The sequence below is a fragment of the Astyanax mexicanus genome, chromosome 15 (assembly GCF_023375975.1).
Source record: "Astyanax mexicanus isolate ESR-SI-001 chromosome 15, AstMex3_surface, whole genome shotgun sequence".
Classification (NCBI taxonomy): Eukaryota; Metazoa; Chordata; class Actinopteri; order Characiformes; family Acestrorhamphidae; genus Astyanax; species Astyanax mexicanus.
Genome location: NC_064422.1, coordinates 3,230,108 through 3,249,816, shown reverse-complemented (window position 1 = coordinate 3,249,816; position 19,709 = coordinate 3,230,108). Strand labels below are relative to the sequence as shown.

General features: G+C 37.7%; 1 protein-coding gene across 1 annotated transcript in view; it reads right to left on the bottom strand.

Moving 5' to 3' along the window:
- The window catches only part of LOC103038297 (SH3 and cysteine-rich domain-containing protein 2), a 72,101-nt gene extending 53,500 nt beyond the window's left edge, over nucleotides 1-18,601 (bottom strand). Inside the window, exons 1-2 of the mRNA XM_049464810.1 lie at nucleotides 18,385-18,601; nucleotides 11,773-11,893 (exon numbers count right to left, since the gene is read on the bottom strand). Of these exons, the coding sequence (XP_049320767.1) occupies nucleotides 11,773-11,865 (93 nt within the window). The 5' untranslated portion in view covers nucleotides 11,866-11,893; nucleotides 18,385-18,601. The remainder of the gene's footprint in view (nucleotides 1-11,772; nucleotides 11,894-18,384) is intronic.
- Nucleotides 18,602-19,709: the final 1,108 nt, after the last annotated feature.

Sequence of the window (19,709 nt, the reverse complement as noted above, 5' to 3'; positions counted from 1 at the left end):
TTCCCTCAAATATTTAAAGCTGTAGTTTTGCTGTTCATTTAAGGTCTCAGAAATAATGCACATTAATGCCAGGAGGAAGGTTCAGAGAAATGCGTAAAGTCAACAAAAGAACATCTAGGGCAGCATTCAATGTAGCAATATTTTAAATAATGTTTTTTAGTACCTGGCAATTATTATTGAGTTGAAACACTACTTAACTATTTCACAGTGTTTATTGTGGTAAGACCTGTTATTTAGAACCTTATTTAGAATCTGAAATGCAAAAAAACATTTTTTAATACATTAATGCCAGAAGGGAGGGTCAGTAAAAGACCAAATAAGTAAAGCCAAGAAAAAACACTAGAACAGCATTCAACATCCTAATCAAAATCTGGAAAGCAAAAAAACATCTATCTCAGTACCAAGATAAAAATCTTCAACTCCAAATATATTAGATATATAGTAGTATATATGTCAAATATATACTGTTGCATAGATCCAAAACATAGAAAAACACCACTACAATCATAAACAAGCTGTAGACATTCATGAACCACTGACTGAGATGCATCCTTCTGATCTTCTGGCTAAACACAATTAACAACATCAAGCTGTGGGAATGCACCAACCACCAACCAATCAAAGTACAGACGAAACTGAGAAAGTGGATTTGGATTGGTCACACTCTCACAAGAAACAACAAAGCAATAACCAGACAGGTACTAACATGAAACCCACGAGACAAACAGAGAAGAGGTCAATCTAACAACACCTGGAGAAGAAGTACAGAGCAAGAGTTCAAGAAGATGGGGCTGAAGTGGAACAGCTGAAAAAGAAGGTTCGAGACAGGCAAGGGTGGAAGTGATTCATCAGCGGCTCATGTCCCGCAAAATATACAAAGGATACCAACTAAGTAACTAAATCACTAAAACCAGCCAGGTGAATCCAACACATCTAACTTTACCTAAACCTGTCACAATAATTACTTTATAGACTTATCGTACAGAATATAGACCACAGAACCTCAATCATTTTTCTTATCGAGGAGGACCCGTGAATGTGAATAAGCTGGTATGTCAACTTTGTTTAACCCCTTAACACACAGGCATTCATTTTTGCTTTCCGTTTTCTGACTGATATTAAACTCTAAATAGAAATCTTTAGGATTTCTATTCAAGCATTATATAAATTAGAATTTACTGAATTGAACCAAAATATACACCAATTGAACAGTCAAAATATAGTGAATAAAAGTCATAAAACTGGCACTTTCCTGAACTTTTAACGTTTAAAAATCTATATTTTAGGGGCGCCGAGTGGTCCAGCGGTCTAAAGCGCTGCCACTATAAGCAGGAGTTCGCAGGTTCGAACCCTCGCTCATGCAGCAAGCTGCCGGCGCTCAGAGGGAGCACAATTGGCCCTGCTCCCTCCCTCTCCCCACATCACTTCTAGGGTGATGTCCACAGCACAGGGCATCTGTGAGCTGATGTACCGGAACCGGTTTCCTCCAATGCTGCATCAGCAGCAGCTCGAAAAGAAGTGGTGGCTGACTTCACATGTATCAGAGGAAGCATTGGAGGAAGTATTTACTCTCCTGGTGTGTTGGGGCATCCGTGTAAATTGGGGAGAAAATGGGAAAAAAATTTAAATAAAATGAATTTTCCTAAATACAAATTAAACATTTCATGTCCTCCAAACCTTAAGCTTTCTTATGTTTGTCTAGCTTTATGTCTATTTTCAAAATATTTAGGGAATTTAGGGTTGATTCCTACTACATATGTAAAGTAATGAAGTGTCCTGTTGGAGTCTCCAAAGCACTCAAAGTTTTCAGAGAGCCTGTTAAGGAGTTAAAAACACACAAGATAGGCCTGTCACCACAATTACATTATCAAGTTAATGTACAGTATACAGACTTCTAATTTTTGCTGACTTTAATATTGCACATTAGTATTAATAGACAAAATATGAAGTGAGTATTCTGAATATTCGTAAGCATTTAAAGTTTATTACTTTTAAAACTATGCAACTGTACTATTATTTAATTAAATTATCATTATTTTAGTGGCATTAGATTTAAAGATGACAATAATATTGTTTATTGCAGTTATTTCTGGGATGATATATATCGTCCACAAAAAAGCCAGGGTTAACTTAAGCAATGACTACATGGTGTGTAAGAGTTAAGTTCATTTTTGAAGCCAGTAAGCCATGTTTCCTATTCAAATTACCATCTGAGATATTTCTGTACCTCAATGCTAATGTAGACCCAGTTTCAGTGATATTTCTGTGGGTGTAATGGTCGTTTATTCGTAGTGAATGGTTAGGGTACAGCAGGGTGCACACAGTCTTATGGAGAATACACAGTATGTGGTAAACTACAAACGAAGCTTCCAATCAAACAACAGCCTGAGAGTTGCACCTGACACCCCTGCATTACTGACTTCACCACTAATGTGATGGATCAGAACTGCAGCCCTAAAATAGTATTTTACCAAGAATAGAAATATCTATTACTAATATAACAAACAGCAGCCATTAAGTGTATTACAATTAAAGAGATGAACCCCCCCCCAAAAAAATAACTTGTGGATCCAAAAGATATGGGATGTTTCTCAGGTGTTTTGCTAAGAGATGGCCCTGTTGCAGATCTTACTACAGTAAGCATTTTTGATTATTAAAATATTTACTCACTAAATATCAGTACTTTCCACAGAAATAATTGTTGACTAATTAAAAAAATAATCATAAGATTACTTGACTAGCAAAATGATCATTATTTGCCCCAACTATATAGAACAGTTCATGCAAGTGTGTGACTTTATTCTGACTGTGAACCAGGTAAATTTATTCATCAACAGGTTTTCCTCTCAGACTGCAAAAGCTCAGGATAAATCATTTATGTCCTGCATTCTACACTTTCCTGCTTCATCTGTCCAAGCGGTTGCCAGATTCCCTCTCTCACCTCAGGGTGAATTTCCTGCTGGTGCGCTGGAAGACACAGACGGTGTCAGAACACAGATTTCTCACTGAATTTCTCACAGCTGTAGCTGTACAGCGGGTGTGCGCTTGTCTTGTTGTCACTTGCGTGTAGCTGGACTCTATGACCATTCAGCTGCGCTACATGTGCAGGACAGTTCCTCGTGTTCTCATTCTGAATGTTCCTGTCTAATCACTGCTTATTTGTGTGTCTGCCTCACTGCATTCAGGCTGTGTTATTATCTAATTAATTAGATTATATAATGGCATCTACTCTGCCACTACCTTAATGACCTAAGAGCTTAATGCATCAAAGCTCTAATGATGGACAAAAGCACTGAGTCTGGCTGCACTTCAAACTATAGAGGCGCTAAGACCTCGTTTACACAGCAAGTCAACGTGTCCCAAATCCCACTTTCTCACCAAATCCAACGTTTATTTCATGTTTATCTTTTCAGTATCTTTTCATGTTGTGCTGAGTAACTGATGCTCATGTTAAAAACAGCAATGATTCACATTAAGTTTCAGTGTCATCTTTGCCAGCATCACAGTGTTGGAGCTTATTATAAAAAAGCACAAATTCATAATTAAATATGCCAGTCACAGTAACTGCTTTAATAATGGACAATACACTGTCCCAGGAATTGTTGTTATAAACGATTTTGTTATTCTGTGTATTATACAGTGGCATCAAAAATATTGCCCCCCTACATTTTTCTTTTGTTCTTGCTTTTTTTTTGTCATACTAATATGTTTGTTCGATTGTCAAAAAACTTTAATGTCAGACAGATATAACCTGAGTAAATATAAAAAGCACTTTTTAAAGTATAATTTTATTTATTAAAGGCAAAATAACTATCCAAACCAATCTGGACCTGTTTGAAAAAGTTTTTCCCCCCTAAACCTAAAAACTTTTGTGCCATCCTTGGAGGCAACAACTGTAATCAAACTTTACTGATAACTGGCAATAATTCTTTCACATCTCTGTGGAGGAATTTTGTTCCAATCTTTTTTACAGAATCGTTTTAATTCAGACACATTGGAGGATTTTCCAGCATGAAGGTCCTGTTTAATGTCATGCCACAGCATCTCAATCAGACTTTGACTGGCCTCTCCAAAACCTTCATTTAGTTTTTTAAGTCATTCAGAGGTAGACTTGTTTGTGTGTTTTGGATCATTGTCCTGCTGCAGAACCCAAGTACTCCTGAGCTTGAGGTCATAAACAGATAGCCGGATATTCTCCTTCAGGATTTTCTGGTAAACAGCAGAATTCCTGGTTCTATCTATTACAGCAAGATTTCCAGATCCTGATGCAGCAAAACAGCCCCAGACCATCACACTACCACCACCATGTTTTACATTCAGGATTATTCAATTATGTGTTTGTTTTACGCCACATGTAACAGGACACACACCTTCCAAAAAGTTCCACTTTTGTCATACATTCCAAAGAATATATGGCAGTGCTGTTAGCCAATCAAAGACGATATGTCTGCATGTATGAATATTCAGAGCAGAAATCCTATCGTTTTTCTCCCCCCACTTCTCCACTGAACTGAAGCAGAATTATACCGGATCACCGGAGTACTTTTTTCACAAAAAAAAAACAGCTTACAGGACATTGATTTATACTAGAGACCACAACTAAACATTTAAAATAATTGAAAAAATTAGACCTTTAATAAATGAAATTATCATGTTTTTTATATTTTTTATAGTTTTTTATATTTACTCAGGTTACATTTATTTCATATTAAAGTTTTTTGATTATCTGAAAAATAATAAGTATGAAAAAAAATGCAAAAACAAAAGAAATCTGTAAGGGGGCAAATCCTTTTTACCCCACTGTATCTGTAATAGGGTGGTCAAAATATGTATACATTATCTTATGAGATAAGAAGAGATATCTTCGCCTCTCTGCTCCCAGTCTCTGTATAGCTTCACCCCGCCCCTCCCAACCCTGCCCCACCGCTGACTGAATGAAGATGCTTTTAATTGCAACGCGGAGCAAAATCAAACACGTGAAGCCCCGGAACATTCCCATGCCTCTTTTTATCGACCCAAAATAAGGCGTTATTATTGACGCGTGATTAACAGCTGTGAAATAATATATAACTAGTTAAATTGTACTGGTAAAACTGTGCTCTGTGTGTGTGGAGCTGACTCGTCCTTTCCTCACGTCAGAGAGCAGAGGAGGGTACAGATTATTGTGACTAGCTAAAATCAACATCTCTGCTAAAATACACACAAATAAAAACAATGTGCAATATCGAAGATGTTTTTTTGTGTTTTTGTAAGGACTTTTGTAAGAAAATCTAATTGCCAATAAAACAGCTGATAAATATATTTATACAACAAAATTGTTATCCTTACCAGTAGTCACCAGTAGTATAGGGTAGAATAGGGAGTATGTAAGAATATACTGTTGTATAGGGAGTACAGGGTAGTATAGTGTAGTACAGTGATTATATAGTAGTATAGGGTAGTATAGAAAAAATGTATAATAGTTTAGGGTAGTAGAGGGAGAATATGGTGGCATAGGGAGTATTTAGTAGTATAAAGTACTATAAAGAGAATATAAAAGTATTTGGCAGTAAATGGAGAATATGATAGTATAGGGTAGTATAGACTAGAATAGGGAGTATATAGTAATATAGGGTAGAATAGTAAGTATACAGTAGTATAAGGTAGAATATGGAGCATATAGTAATACATGGTAGAATAGGGAATATAGGTTAGTACAGGGTAAAACGGATAATATATATATATAGGGTAGTATAGGGTAGAATAGAGAGTATAGGGTAGTATAGGGTAGAATAGGGAGTATAGGGTAGAATAGGGAGTATAGGGTAGAATAGGGAGTATAGGGTAGAATAGGGAGTATAAGGAGTATATGGTAGTATAGGGTAGAATATGGAGTATAGGGTAGAATATGGAGTATAGGGTAGTATAGGGTAGAATAGAGAGTATAGGGTAGAATATGGAGTATATGGTAGTATAGGGTAGAATAGGGAGTATATGGTAGTATAGGGTAGAATAGAGAGTATAGGGTAGAATATGGAGTATATGGTAGTATAGGGTAGAATAGGGAGTGTATGGTAGTATAGGGTAGAATATGGAGTATATGGTAGTATAGGGTAGAATAGGGAGTATAGGGTAGAATATGGAGTATAGGGTAGTATAGGGTAGAATAGAGAGTATAGGGTAGAATATGGAGTATATGGTAGTATAGGGTAGAATAGGGAGTATATGGTAGTATAGGGTAGAATAGAGAGTATAGGGTAGAATATGGAGTATATGGTAGTATAGGGTAGAATAGGGAGTATAGGGTAGAATATGGAGTATATGGTAGTATAGGGTAGAATAGGGAGTATAAGGAGTATAGGGTAGTATAGGGTAGAATAGGGAGTATAGGGTAGAATATGGAGTATATGGTAGTATAGGGTAGAATAGGGAGTATAGGGTAGAATAGGGAGTATAAGGAGTATAGGGTAGTATAGGGTAGAATAGAGAGTATAGGGTAGAATATGGAGTATAGGGTAGAATAGGGAGTATAAGGAGTATATGGTAGTATAGGGTAGAATAGGGAGTATAGGGTAGTATAGGGTAGAATAGAGAGTATAGGGAGTATAGGGTAGTATAGGGTAGAATAGAGAGTATAGGGAGTATAGGGTAGTATAGGGTAGAATAGAGAGTATAGGGTAGAATATGGAGTATATGGTAGTATAGGGTAGAATAGGGAGTGTAGGGTAGAATATGGAGTATATGGTAGTATAGGGTAGAATAGGGAGTATAGGGTAGAATATGGAGTATATGGTAGTATAGGGTAGAATAGGGAGTATAGGGTAGAATATGGAGTATATGGTAGTATAGGGTAGAATAGGGAGTGTAGGGTAGAATATGGAGTATATGGTAGTATAGGGTAGAATAGGGAGTATAGGGTAGAATATGGAGTATATGGTAGTATAGGGTAGAATAGAGAGTATAGGGTAGAATATGGAGTATATGGTAGTATAGGGTAGAATAGGGAGTATAGGGTAGAATATGGAGTATATGGTAGTATAGGGTAGAATAGAGAGTATAGGGTAGTATAGGGAGTATAAGGAGTATAGGGTAGTATAGGGTAGAATAGAGAGTATAGGCTAGAATAGAGAGTATAGGGTAGAATAGGGTAGAATATGGAGTATATGGTAGTATAGGGTAGAATATGGAGTATATGGTAGTATAGGGTAGAATAGAGAGTATAGGGTAGAATATGGAGTATAGGGTAGAATAGGGAGTATAAGGAGTATAGGGTAGTATAGGGTAGAATAGGGAGTATAAGGAGTATAGGGTAGTATAGAGTAGAATAGAGAGTATAGGGTAGAATAGGGAGTATAAGGAGTATAGGGTAGTATAGGGTAGAATAGAGAGTATAGGGTAGAATAGGGAGTATAAGGAGTATAGGGTAGTATAGGGTAGAATAGGGAGTATAAGGAGTATAGGGTAGTATAGAGTAGAATAGGAATTTTTAGGGTAGGGTAAATATATCTGCTGCAGGTGTTGTGAATACTGTTGATAAATCTACTAATAAATACATTTACTATAACTGGTCACCCAGAGAACCATCAGATATTTGGACTGGATGCATCTGTTCCTCCTGACAGACATGCGAAGTCTACTAACATTTCATCATTTCAATCTCCTGCCCCCCTACTAGAGTCTCACAGCACTCACTGCCCCAAAAGCCATCAAACAACACCTAAACAGAAGGAAGAGTTTCAGTGGTTTTTCCTCAAAGATTTATAGAAGCTCCTCTGGCGTGTCAGCAGGAGTTCAGCGGGAGATGTGCTAGCTTGTCTGGTGAGAGAACCTGTGAGAAGACAAGGCCTGGTTTTATTCTGGCGCGTCTGCTGTCTCTGAGTTATAGCACATCCGCTGGGAAGATACGCACAGCATCTGTTACCTGATAGAGCCATCCATCTTCTGAACTGCACACACACATCGATTCACACAGACTGATACACAAATAAATGCACAGACACAACAACAGCCCAATCAGTTACTGAGAGTGCTCACATGCACATAAACAAAACACAGCTCAGCACAAACAAAGACAAGATTAACACACTCCACAATTAATAACTAACTACAAACACTTTCAGAAATTCATTCAACAGCTAGACTCTCCCTTCTGACCCATAGCGGTGGGCGATACAGACCTAAATTCATATCACGATAAATCAGGGTATTTTTGCAATAACAATATAAATGGTGATATGACAAAATGTTTTTTTTTTTATTAATTTCAAGAATACACCCCTGTAGTGTTTTATGTAGTATAAATAGAAGGTTTTTTTTTTAGTAAAACAAAAGATCTATAAGCGTTTGTCTATTTTGTAAACAGTAATTCACTGATTTTGTATTAAATAATAATGGTGTAACAATTTAACAAAAATAAAGCAATGTAGCCACAAAACTAAAAAGCAGCATATTTACTTGTCATGTCTGGTGCTGTAGGCACTTCCTGTCCTTCCACACTGGTCTCCAACGGAGGTTGTCAGCCTAACAACTACAATACCCAGAATGCACCACCCGCTGACAACACACACACTGCTGATCACGTGACACCTCACCTGCTCCGACCAGGAAGCCCTGAGTATTAGCATTAGTATAAAAGCACTGCTCAGACGCTCACCTGCGCCGCGTATTGCCTAGGTTTCGTCCGACATTACAAAGCGTTATTTCTGTGATTATTTTCTGTGTATGACCTTGCTTTTTGCTTTTTGACTACCGATTTTTGCCTTTGCCTTCGTTGTGGATTTTTTCGTGTATTACCCTGGACTGTTTATCGTTTATGTTTTTCGGATCACCTTTGATACTGCCTGCCTTGTATATGACCATTGGACTGTTTATCGTTTCTGTTTTTGGATTGCCTCTGATACTGCTTACTTCGTGTATGACCACTGGACTGCCTCACTATCCTGTTAAGCTCTCCGCTCCCAGGTATACCTTTACTGGTGTTTTGTTTCTACTGCTAATCTCATTCTCTGTACCCTGTGGGTTTTTAATAAAATCCTTGACTGGTTCCGCGAGTGTCTGTATTCTGTGCCCCATCATGACATTACTGCTGAATATAAATGGCAAACAAACAATTAAAGTAAATACAGTAAGTAGTAAAACAAACACAAAATAGACTGCACTCAAGAATATTACTATTATCACAATATGGAGTTTATATATGGTCTTAAATGTTTGCAATATTATTGTGAACGATACGCCCCCTGACACCTACAAGAGGATAACCTCAACAGCGCTACCATTAGCACTAGTTAGTTAGCACTAGGAACTAACTTTTACAATGCACTTCTTTATCAAACATATGTCCCCAATTAATTAAAAAGCTTTGTAGTAGAGATGGTAAGATTGGTTTTGACGATTTTCTGCCATTTTATTGGCACTAAGAAACTAACAAATCAAGTGGAGAAAAGAGAATAAAGGCTTTTAACACCACTAACTAGATACCCCTCTCCAGGCCAATACAGTGAGTAGCTATTAGCACAGCAACACAGCAGAGATAACAAACATCACTAACCACACAAACCAGCAAAAGCTGTAGATCACAATTATGTTTATAGAGATGGAGTTTTTAGAGCTGGATAAAGAGATCTCTTTGGTTGTGTTTAAACTCTGAGCTCCACAGTGCAAAAGGGGATGCGGTGAGACTAAAATTTAAGGACTAATTTACTTTTATGCTCTGTTAAATAATACTAAGTTATATCTGCAAATGACACTTGATTGTTGAACTTAGGACTTGTGACCTATAATAAACCTTTTAGCTATAGAACAGTAAGTTGTTTACTGGCTCTATTTAAAGAACACTGAAAAATCACTAACGCATCAGTGTTAGCAATAGTCCCTGTTCAATTGATCATCAGTGGTCCAGAGACGGTTCCTCTCCAGTAATGAACTCCCTGCATATAATGCACACAATATCTAATCTTTTAGTTAACTTTTTTCTTTTTTTTTACGTGCTAGAAAAACAGAAGCATTTTAAGATTTGTAGCAACAAGTTTATAGTTTCTGGACAGCTGATTGTTTTTATAATTCTGTGTATTTCCATGCAGGTTTTATGATTCTCAATTCAGTGATTCTGTTCGTGTTTTCTGCATCATGGAAATCACAGAGCCCTAAGCAGACTTCCCTTCTCCTGCATCTCTTCATGATCAGCAGCTTTTTTTATCCAATAAACAAAGCGAGATAAGAGAGTATGGATCTTTCAGTGCTACAGGCTGATGAAACTGATGTTAAAGGATTTAGGGTCAGAATAATAAACTGAAACCTGTTTGATTGATTTGGGATTTGTGGTAGTGCTACACTCTATTCTGTTCTAATCTACGAGTTTTAAAGCTCAGGCTGCAATTCTCTGCGCCTACATCATTAAAGCCGTTTTTTTGGCTGTTTAGAAAGAAAACATTGTAAAATATTTTAATAATTTATAAAATACAATTCTGCTACAAAATAAAATGTTAATGTTAAAAATTTTATTCCATGTAAGTATGACAGAAACACACAAAAAAAATCTTCTATTTTATAATCATGTTTTTTAACTTAGGAATCTTTTAGAAAGTGTACAGAATAAAAGAAAATACAAAATAAATAATGTAATATTACATTAACATAATATAGCAAAAATATCTACCACGGCACTAAAGTATAGAATATTTATTTATTTAATATATACAGCAAATGCACTTAAAGCTTCACTGTAAATATTAAACTGCTTTCAAGAAAGAATAACTGCTGTTATCTTTATATGCATTTTTTCAATCACGATAATACTGGTATATTGAGTATGATACCATACGGCACAACCCGAATCAAAAATGGAAAAAACAAAGCCTCTGAAGCAGAGATCATTTTAAACAATCTAGTTCATTAATGTAAAGAAATCAAAAAGCAATAAAGTTTCCTACCACAGATGCAAGAGACACAAAATCACTCTTAAATAAAGATACCCCACCAGCTCTATTCTTCTAGTTTCAGTCCATTTTAGAATGAGTCATTTATAAGCTCTGTCACTTTTATGCACAAAAGCTGTTGCCAGCCACACCATGTTTACACTGAATGTTTACCAAGTTAGTATTAGCTTGTGCTTAATGGCAAAACACGAACGAGCTAGTTTGTGCTTAACTGGGTATTTCATGCATAACTCATCATTTCAAAGTATTTACATCTCCCTCATCTGCTGACTTGTGACAGATAGTAGGTACAGATCCCTCCCTCAGATGAAGTCTGCTGGCTAATCCTGCTGTGTACTGTCTGAGGATCTCAACCAGCAGAACGAAATGGCAGATCTTCAACTGATTTTGGGGTGAGGCTCCATCAACGGATGGTTGATTTTTTTTTGTGGAGCAGTGTTAATAGGGGCAGTCGAGACCTAAACTGAAAAAACCCTGAAAAAGGAGAGTTTTGTTTAATATGTAATAAGTAATATACCTTCTGAATTTGCTGTATTCCTATCGCTAAATAAAACCACTAATGCATCACCAGGCTTTGAAAATGTTATCCTGTGATTAATTTGAGTTTAGAAAATGAATACCTTTCCATAGGTTTTATTTAAGTATTACTTGCATGTATTAAGACAACCCTTGTTAGTGTTTGATTGTCTTTTACAGTGTGTAATTGCATAATTATGCTATTTCTAATATTTTAAAATGCCAGTATAAAAGATGATGAAATCTGTAATCGATCTGGACGACAGCTCTCAGTGCTCTCAGTGTGTCAGCAGTGTACTCTGGCAGCTGGACAGCAGTGCAGTGCTCTGTTCTGACTTACCTTAGACTCAGGCTGGCCGCTCACTGTTCCTGGGGAACGCTGGAAGTCCCGCTGGTTCTGCGGCTCGTTCTCCTTCTCGCTGATCTCTGTCATCTTCTCCTCAAACAGAGACGAGCTGTGTCTGATAAACAACCACATGCATGATCACTTCACCAACAGCTGACACTAACTTCATCTCTCCTTTACATTTACCTCATCCACAGTTACTTTACACAGCATTTGGAGTTACCATGAAATCTAAATAAAAAAACTAAGTGAATAAACTAGATATTGATATAAAATGTGTTTGAATCTCAAAGATTGATTTATTTATTAATAAGTGGCTCCTCATTATTTAGTAATTGTGCAACTCACAATTAGCAATCAGTTGTTGGAAGCAATGTTTATTTTTGTGGTAAATTATGTTTGCAGAAGTTAAATTAGTAAATTAGTTAAGTTAGTATGTTGTAGATATATTTTTATTTTGTTTCTGATAACACCTAACGGCAGTTTGATAGCAGTATGGGGAAGGTTACAGGTACAGTTTTTCAGCTACACTTTTGGGGTACGTTTTTTGTCGTGGTTTTTAGGTGGGCAGTGTAACTGGAAGGACTGCTTTCTTGGATTCCTGAAAAATCAATTAAAAAAATTTACTGGTAGCACGTGCCGTTCACTGGATACAGACTCAAACAGCTGCTACCCTCATAGCCTTCTCCAGGTGTCTGCTATTACATGTTGTCACACACTAGAGTCAGTGACCGGTACGTCCTCTAGAGATGGTGTCAATAACTGCAGGTATTTAGAAAAATAAATAAAGTAAAAAGAGTAAATACAAAATTTAAACATGCCTACAACATACTAACTTATTTACAAAAAAAGGTAACATTAAAACACAGCTGAGAACAGTGTGAACTCCAGATGGTCACTTAGTAATTAGTAATTAGCTACATTAAACTCATGTGGCTGGTCAATAAAAGGCACTGGGATGCTGTCCCCTTAAAATGATCCAGAAAAGAAAGCTTTTAGACCAGGGGTGTCAAACTCATTTTGGCCGAGGGCCACATTGGCATATTGGCTGTCCTCTGAGGGCCAGATGTAACTTATAAATGTAAGAAAATGTAACCAGATGTAATATAAAATGAATGTAATTACTCCTTAATGTTAAATAACTCTCAATATATTATTTATTCAATCAAATATTACAGTTGCATGGGAAAAATGTTTGCTTGTTGCTCTATTAACATAAATCCTTTTAATTTGTCATGTTATGAAATCCAAAAACTCCATCAATCAAGGCTTAATAAATATAAAATCAAAAATTGTGAGCTGTTAAGAACGTGACAGATTTAGCATTTCCTCATCCAACCACTAGTCGGAGCTGCAGCAGCAGCACAAGCCCGCGGTCTTTACTTAGTCAGAGCTACAGCCCAGCCACGGGCTACAGGGCTCAGCTGAGCCAGTCTGGAGCGTTTTTAAAATTTTTAAAGTTCTTCTGTGTATGAAATAAATATTTTTAACCCCACTAACCGGATAATACAGCTCTCTACAGTTCATCTTTCAGCCCAAGCAGCTAACAGCAGCAGTTTAGAGCAGAGTCACGGAGTCACTGCTGGGATTACATTATAAACAGGTCAGTTAGCGCGCTGCTAACCTCAGGATGTTTATAACTACGGAGTTTAGTGGACACACCACGGCTGCAAGGTTAGACTGTTGAAGGCTACTGAAGACTATTAAAGGCTATTGGAGGTTATTGAAAGGGTTATTGGGGGCAGAAATAAAGTAAAGGCTGGTTAGATAAGTGATTCACGTCCTCGTACTTTGCTGTGGTGAAACTGTGACTAGCACTGTCACAGTGATGTTTATTAACGTCATTAAAATTTTGTCAGGTACTGTCTTATAAATATTTACACAGAACTTATATCTCTTCTAAAAAGCGTTTATTTTGGTCAGTAACACTCTTCGTAACACAAACGGCATACCGGTCTTTCGCCTTGAAGCACAGCCGTCCGTCTGCATCAACTTCTCTTTTTCTGGACATTATGGGATAAACATTTGTATGTCTCAAGTCCACCCGCGAAGTTACACCTTCCCTCCGGCAGGGTTTCCACATCAATGACTACACTGCCGTGTAGTGGCAGTAAGCCGTAACTTCGCAGGTAATACAATGGACAAGCATTGTGGGAAATGTAGTTTTTGGTCAAAGCACGCTTCTGACATATTTATTATAGACACTAAGATCTTACAAGCTCTCGCGGGCCACATAAAAGGACGTGGCGGGCCACATTTGGCCCGCGGGCCTTGTGTTTGACACATGTGTTTTAGACTGTCAGAAATGTGTAAATACCCAATCCGATTTATAGAGTCTACCCTCTTCCTATTTCCCCCTGATATATCAGAGGGGGGTATGGAGCTTGAAATAGTTCTTTAATGTTGGAAAGTAGAATAAAATATTTAGCTTAAAAAACTAAGAAAACTGACCTATATATTCAATTTTTTACAGTAAACAGGTTTTAGGCTGTAAACATGAATTACTGCTACCGACAGCAGATTGACTGGTTAATGAGCTATAATTGGGATCTTTAAAATTCTGTCTGTAGTACTGGAAGGTGGTATTGTTCTGTGTTGAGGAAATTAAAACATATTTTAGAATGAAACTTAATAAACATTTATAAACTTATTTTTCTTAATTGCTCCATATGAACCCATTCATTTTGGACTAACTCAGAAGTGCCCCTGGTGGCCCGAAAACCACAGACCACCTTCTTAAGCGGGTATTCTACTCTGTAGTCTCATAATTACTGTACAATATATTGTACAATCATTATGAAATTACAGTAAACCGTTTTTTTTTATTATTATGATAACCACTAGTTTAATGTGTGGTTTAATGGTTTATGACCATTTTCTTCATAAGAAGCATAAACAAACTGCTAGTAGTTTATCTTCGTTGCTAGCTAGCTTGCTAACTTTTCTGTTCCACCTTAAATGGTGCAACAGATGGCGCCAAGTGAAGGCCTGATGAGCATCTGTGCAACTGTGAAAACTATTGGTGAACAGGTGACCTGAGGCTGCTCTGTAATTTCACAGAACATACATGTATTTAGAAAGACTATAAGGTGCACGAAAAAAAAATACCAAAAAACTACAGTGCGCCTTATATCTTAGTGTGCCTTGTGTATAAATTTTACCAGGTTGTAAGGAGCAGTAAAGCCGCTGTGCAGAGTTTCAGTGAAGTTTCTTCAGCACTGAGACTGGAGCAGAATTAGCATTAGCCACTAACCTTTTGCCATTCAGAGATGTGTATATTGGACAGCTATGTGATGAACCGCTTGCTGTTAGCACCCTGGCTTACTGGTACACTCAGGATTCCTCAGTGTAGCACTGTTAGACAGAATTTATTAGTGCTAAGCACTGCTAACTGCGGCTAGTGCTGCTGCTAACTGCTGCTAACCACGGCTAGCGCTGCTGCTAACCACTCTAAAATTTTGGAAATCTAAGCTAACCGTAAATAAACAAAAGCACTTAACTCACCCAAATAAACAACTTATCAACATTAACTAAATTTAACATCTTTCTCACCAGCATTTACTCAATTTAACATCTAGCTCGCCAATATTTACTCCATTTAACATCTATCTCACCAATATTTACTAAATTTAACATAAATCTCACGAACATTTACTCCATTTAACATCTAGCTCACCAATATTTACTCCATTTAACATCTACCTTACCAATATTTATTCCATTTAACATCTATCTCACCAACATTTACTCCATTTAACATCTAGCTCACCAATATTTATTCCATTTAACATCTATCTCACCATTATTTATTCCATTTCACATTTATCTCACCAACATTTACTCCATTTAACATCTACCTTACCAATATTTATTCCATTTAACATCTATCTTTCCAATATTTACTCCATTTAAAATCTATCTCACCAATATTTACTCAATTTAACATCTATCTCACCAACATTTACTTCATTTAACATCTCTCACCAACATTTACTTCATAATATCAATCTGACCAACATTTACTCCATTAATATCAATCTCCCCAACATTTACCCTATTTAACATCTATCTCACCAACATTTACTCCATTATTATCAATCCCACCAACATTTACTTCATTCATATCTATCTCACCAACATTTACTCCAATAATATCTATCTCACCAACATTAACTCAATTTAACATCTATCTTACCAACATTTACTTCATTAATATCAATCTCACCAACATTTACTCCATTAATATCAATCTCACCAACATTTACTCTATTTAACATCTATCTCACCAACATTAACTCCATTATTATCAATCCCACAACATTTACTTCGTTAATATCTATCTCACCAACATTTACTCAATTTAACATCTATCTTACCAACATTTACTCCATTAATATCAATCTCACCAACATTTTTAGTCCATTTAACATTTTACTCCCTTCACTCCCTCACTTCTTTAACCTCATCAATCTCACCATTTACTCCATTTCACATCTTACCCCCATCAGTTCTCCTACTCACATCACTTCCTCACTCCCATCACTCCCTCTCTTCTCTTACTCCCATCACTCCCTCACGCCCATCACTCCCTCTCTTCTCTTACTCCCATCACTCCCTCACTTCTCTTACTCCCATCACTCCCTCACGCCCATCACTCCCTCTCTTCTATTACTCCCATCGCTCCCTCTCTCCTTTACTACCATTACAGCCTCATTCTTTATCGCACCATCACTCCCCATACTCCCATCCAGGGCCGCCGCTCTGCATACGCAGACAACGCAGCCAGCGTTAGGCCTCGACCATTTTGCAGTTGCAGGGAGCCAAATTGACTGAGAATGAAATGTGTTGAAATTATGACATTATTAAATTTAAAACCCAATGTGAATTATTTATGATACGCTCATCTTTTTTGTCTTTAAACATTGCATGGGGCACCTACTCTACTACTTAAAAGCGGCACGTTATTATTTTTGTGCATAATATAATGCCCCCACCTGAAATAATGCCCCACCGAGCCGTGCCTGAAATGGCACGGCTCGGTTTGCTCTGTTGGTTGTTGCCAGATGTGACATTTTCCAGTCAAATAAATAATCAAAAAATGCATGGAGGCGCTAAATCTTGCGCATGTTTAACCATTTTTAAAGTGTATGTGGCCATTCTATACAAAAACTTGTCCAGTGCAATATTTGTGTAAGTTAAAAACTTAAAATAAAATAAACAAATAGGATGAAAAATCGTAACTTATCTGGCAACCTTAGTCCTAACTAAAGTAGCAACGCTACTTGAGTTTGGCAGGAGACAAGTTCACCGCGCGAAGTTGCTACTAAATGGTAATTCAACTATGAAGCGACGGTTTGAGTCTGGAGCTGAGAAGAAGAAAAAGAAGCAGAAAGATGAGGCCCATGCATCCCTTTCTGGTGAGTAACTTCGATGATAAAGGTTTAAATAGTTTTGATTACTTCATGTTCAGTGGTGTTGCCTGAGTTACGTTGGCTTCGCTGATTTGGTAGCTTTAAACGCTTAACTAGAAACTAATCTGGGTATTGCAAGGCACGTGGCACGTTTGCAAATAGTAGTAGTGTAGTTTGAAGATTTTTAGTGACTTTATTAAAAAATTAATAAACAGAGTAGCCTACCTATTGACTAATGCCGTCAGTGCACTATCCAAATGGTCTGTATGACAGCAGGATCAGACAGCTCTATAGATTTTGACAGGCTGATATAAATACACCACGAATATAAACGATAATTTCATAACCTTTAAGGCTGGCTTGTGTAAATGACGTGTCCACTGCTTAAAATAGACATGCATCGTTTCATTTATTATTTATACATTATAAATAGTACTCTTGTGCTGTTCTTCACTGTTATTGGCCTTACTTATAACGTTGTAAATATTCACAGTTACATGTGTAATTTTAATAAATAGTAAAATTTTGCGTAAACCTTTTGTGTTTGTGTGTGTGTGTGTTTTTTTTTTTTTTTGGGGGGGGGGGGGGGGGGGGCCTCCCTGACCAGCTATGCTTAGGGCCTCCAAAACCTTAGCAGCGGCCCTGCTCCCATCACTCCTTTTACTCCAGTTACTCTATCATTTCCATCACTCCCTCGCTCCTCTTACTCCCATCACTCCCTCACTCCCCTTACTCCCATCACTCCCTCACTCCCCTTACTCCCATCACTCCCTCACTCCCCTTACTCCCATCACTCCCTCACTCCCCTTACTCCCATCACTCCCTCACTCCTCTTACTCCCATCACTCCCTCACTCCCCTTACTCCCATCACTCCCTCGCTCCTCTTACTCCAATCTCTCCTTCACTCCTCTTACTCCCATCACTCCCTCACTCCTCTTACTCCCATCACTCCCTCACTCCTCTTACTCCCATCACTCCCTCACTCTTCTTACTCCCATCACTCCCTCACTCCCCTTACTCCCATCACTCCCCTTACTCCCATCAATCCCTTACTCCCATTACTCCCTTACTCCTCTCACTCTCTGACTCTTTCTTACTCTCATAACTCTCTCACTTCCCCATCATTCCCCTCACTCCTTTCACTCCTTCATTCTTTTTTACTCTCATCACTATCTATCACTCTCCATCACTCACCTGTCTGAGTCTGAGCTGGTCCGGTTCTCGGGGGGATGAACAGTAAAGGGCGTTTAATCCTAAGAGCTGCTCCTCCGGTTAACCGTCGGTCTCATTAGAACCTCAGCCGGTCGGTTAGTTTCCTCCATTTAACGGTTAGACGTCGTTACCGTCCCCGCGCGCTCTCAGCTCGGCTGCCGGAGCACACTGCCGCGCTCTCGCGCTCTCACAACTTTGATTTGCTCAAACCACCTGCTCTGATTGGACAGAGCTCCGCCTCGCTGTCTGAGCGCGGCCACCGGATTGGGCCAGACTGATGACGTGTGTACGGTGGGCGGGATCACAGCGTGCTGCTGTTGTGGGATTAGGAGGGAGGAATCCGTTAGTAACGGCTCTAACTGCTCCAACGCGCTGTACACGTGGGTCTGTGAGCCCTGCTGTGTTTTTGAAAGCTTATAACGCTGATTATGTAACAATTCTGTACATATCATTATTATAATTCATATTTCTCCTTTTACACACAAATTCACACAACTGAGTAACTGTATAATAATGTTCAACACCAACAGGACCCACAGTAATAAAGGTTCACTACAGGATATTACACACATCTCCTCTATACAACACAGCAGGACCAGATCAACACTGTCAGACTCCCTGCACTGCACCAGATTACAGTAAATCACCTGAGCAAAAGTAATGCTGAATCAACTCTAATGCATTAAAACAAAGCTGATCTCCAACGTTAGAATTGATTTATTAGTGTACATCCATTACTTTATCTTGATTCAGCACTGATTTTACGTTATGGTTTATTATATACTGTTTGCCTTACGTTAAATTGGTATATCTTGTTTGAATTCTATTCATATAGCTAGTATTGTGTAAAAAGATTAAAAATCTTTAAATGAGAGTTCATTCCATTTCAGAATTTCATCACTAATGGTTGATGGCTGTTAGCAGTGTTAAATAAAGGTTGTTCAAAGGTTGTTTTTCTATCATCAACATTAAAAGATGTAATACAAAAAAAATAATAATATCAAGGTAGGTTGGGGAAGTTTTTGTCAATAATAGAATGGAGATTTTCCATTGAAAGGGAAATATAGTCTGAAAGTAGACTGGTTGTGCTGTTTAACCACTGTACTTTTTTTGGCTCATGGATGACCAGCTTTTTGTGATTCTTGTGATAATGTTTATGTCTTGTTCTATACTACAAGATTTTAGCCTAGTTCTTCAGTCGCTGGTGCAAATTGGCGATCGCTTAGCGCTCAGCATTTGAGTGAAGCTGTTTAGAAGCCATTCCACTCTAAAATAAAATGCTAAAGCTAAAATTATATGTGTATAAA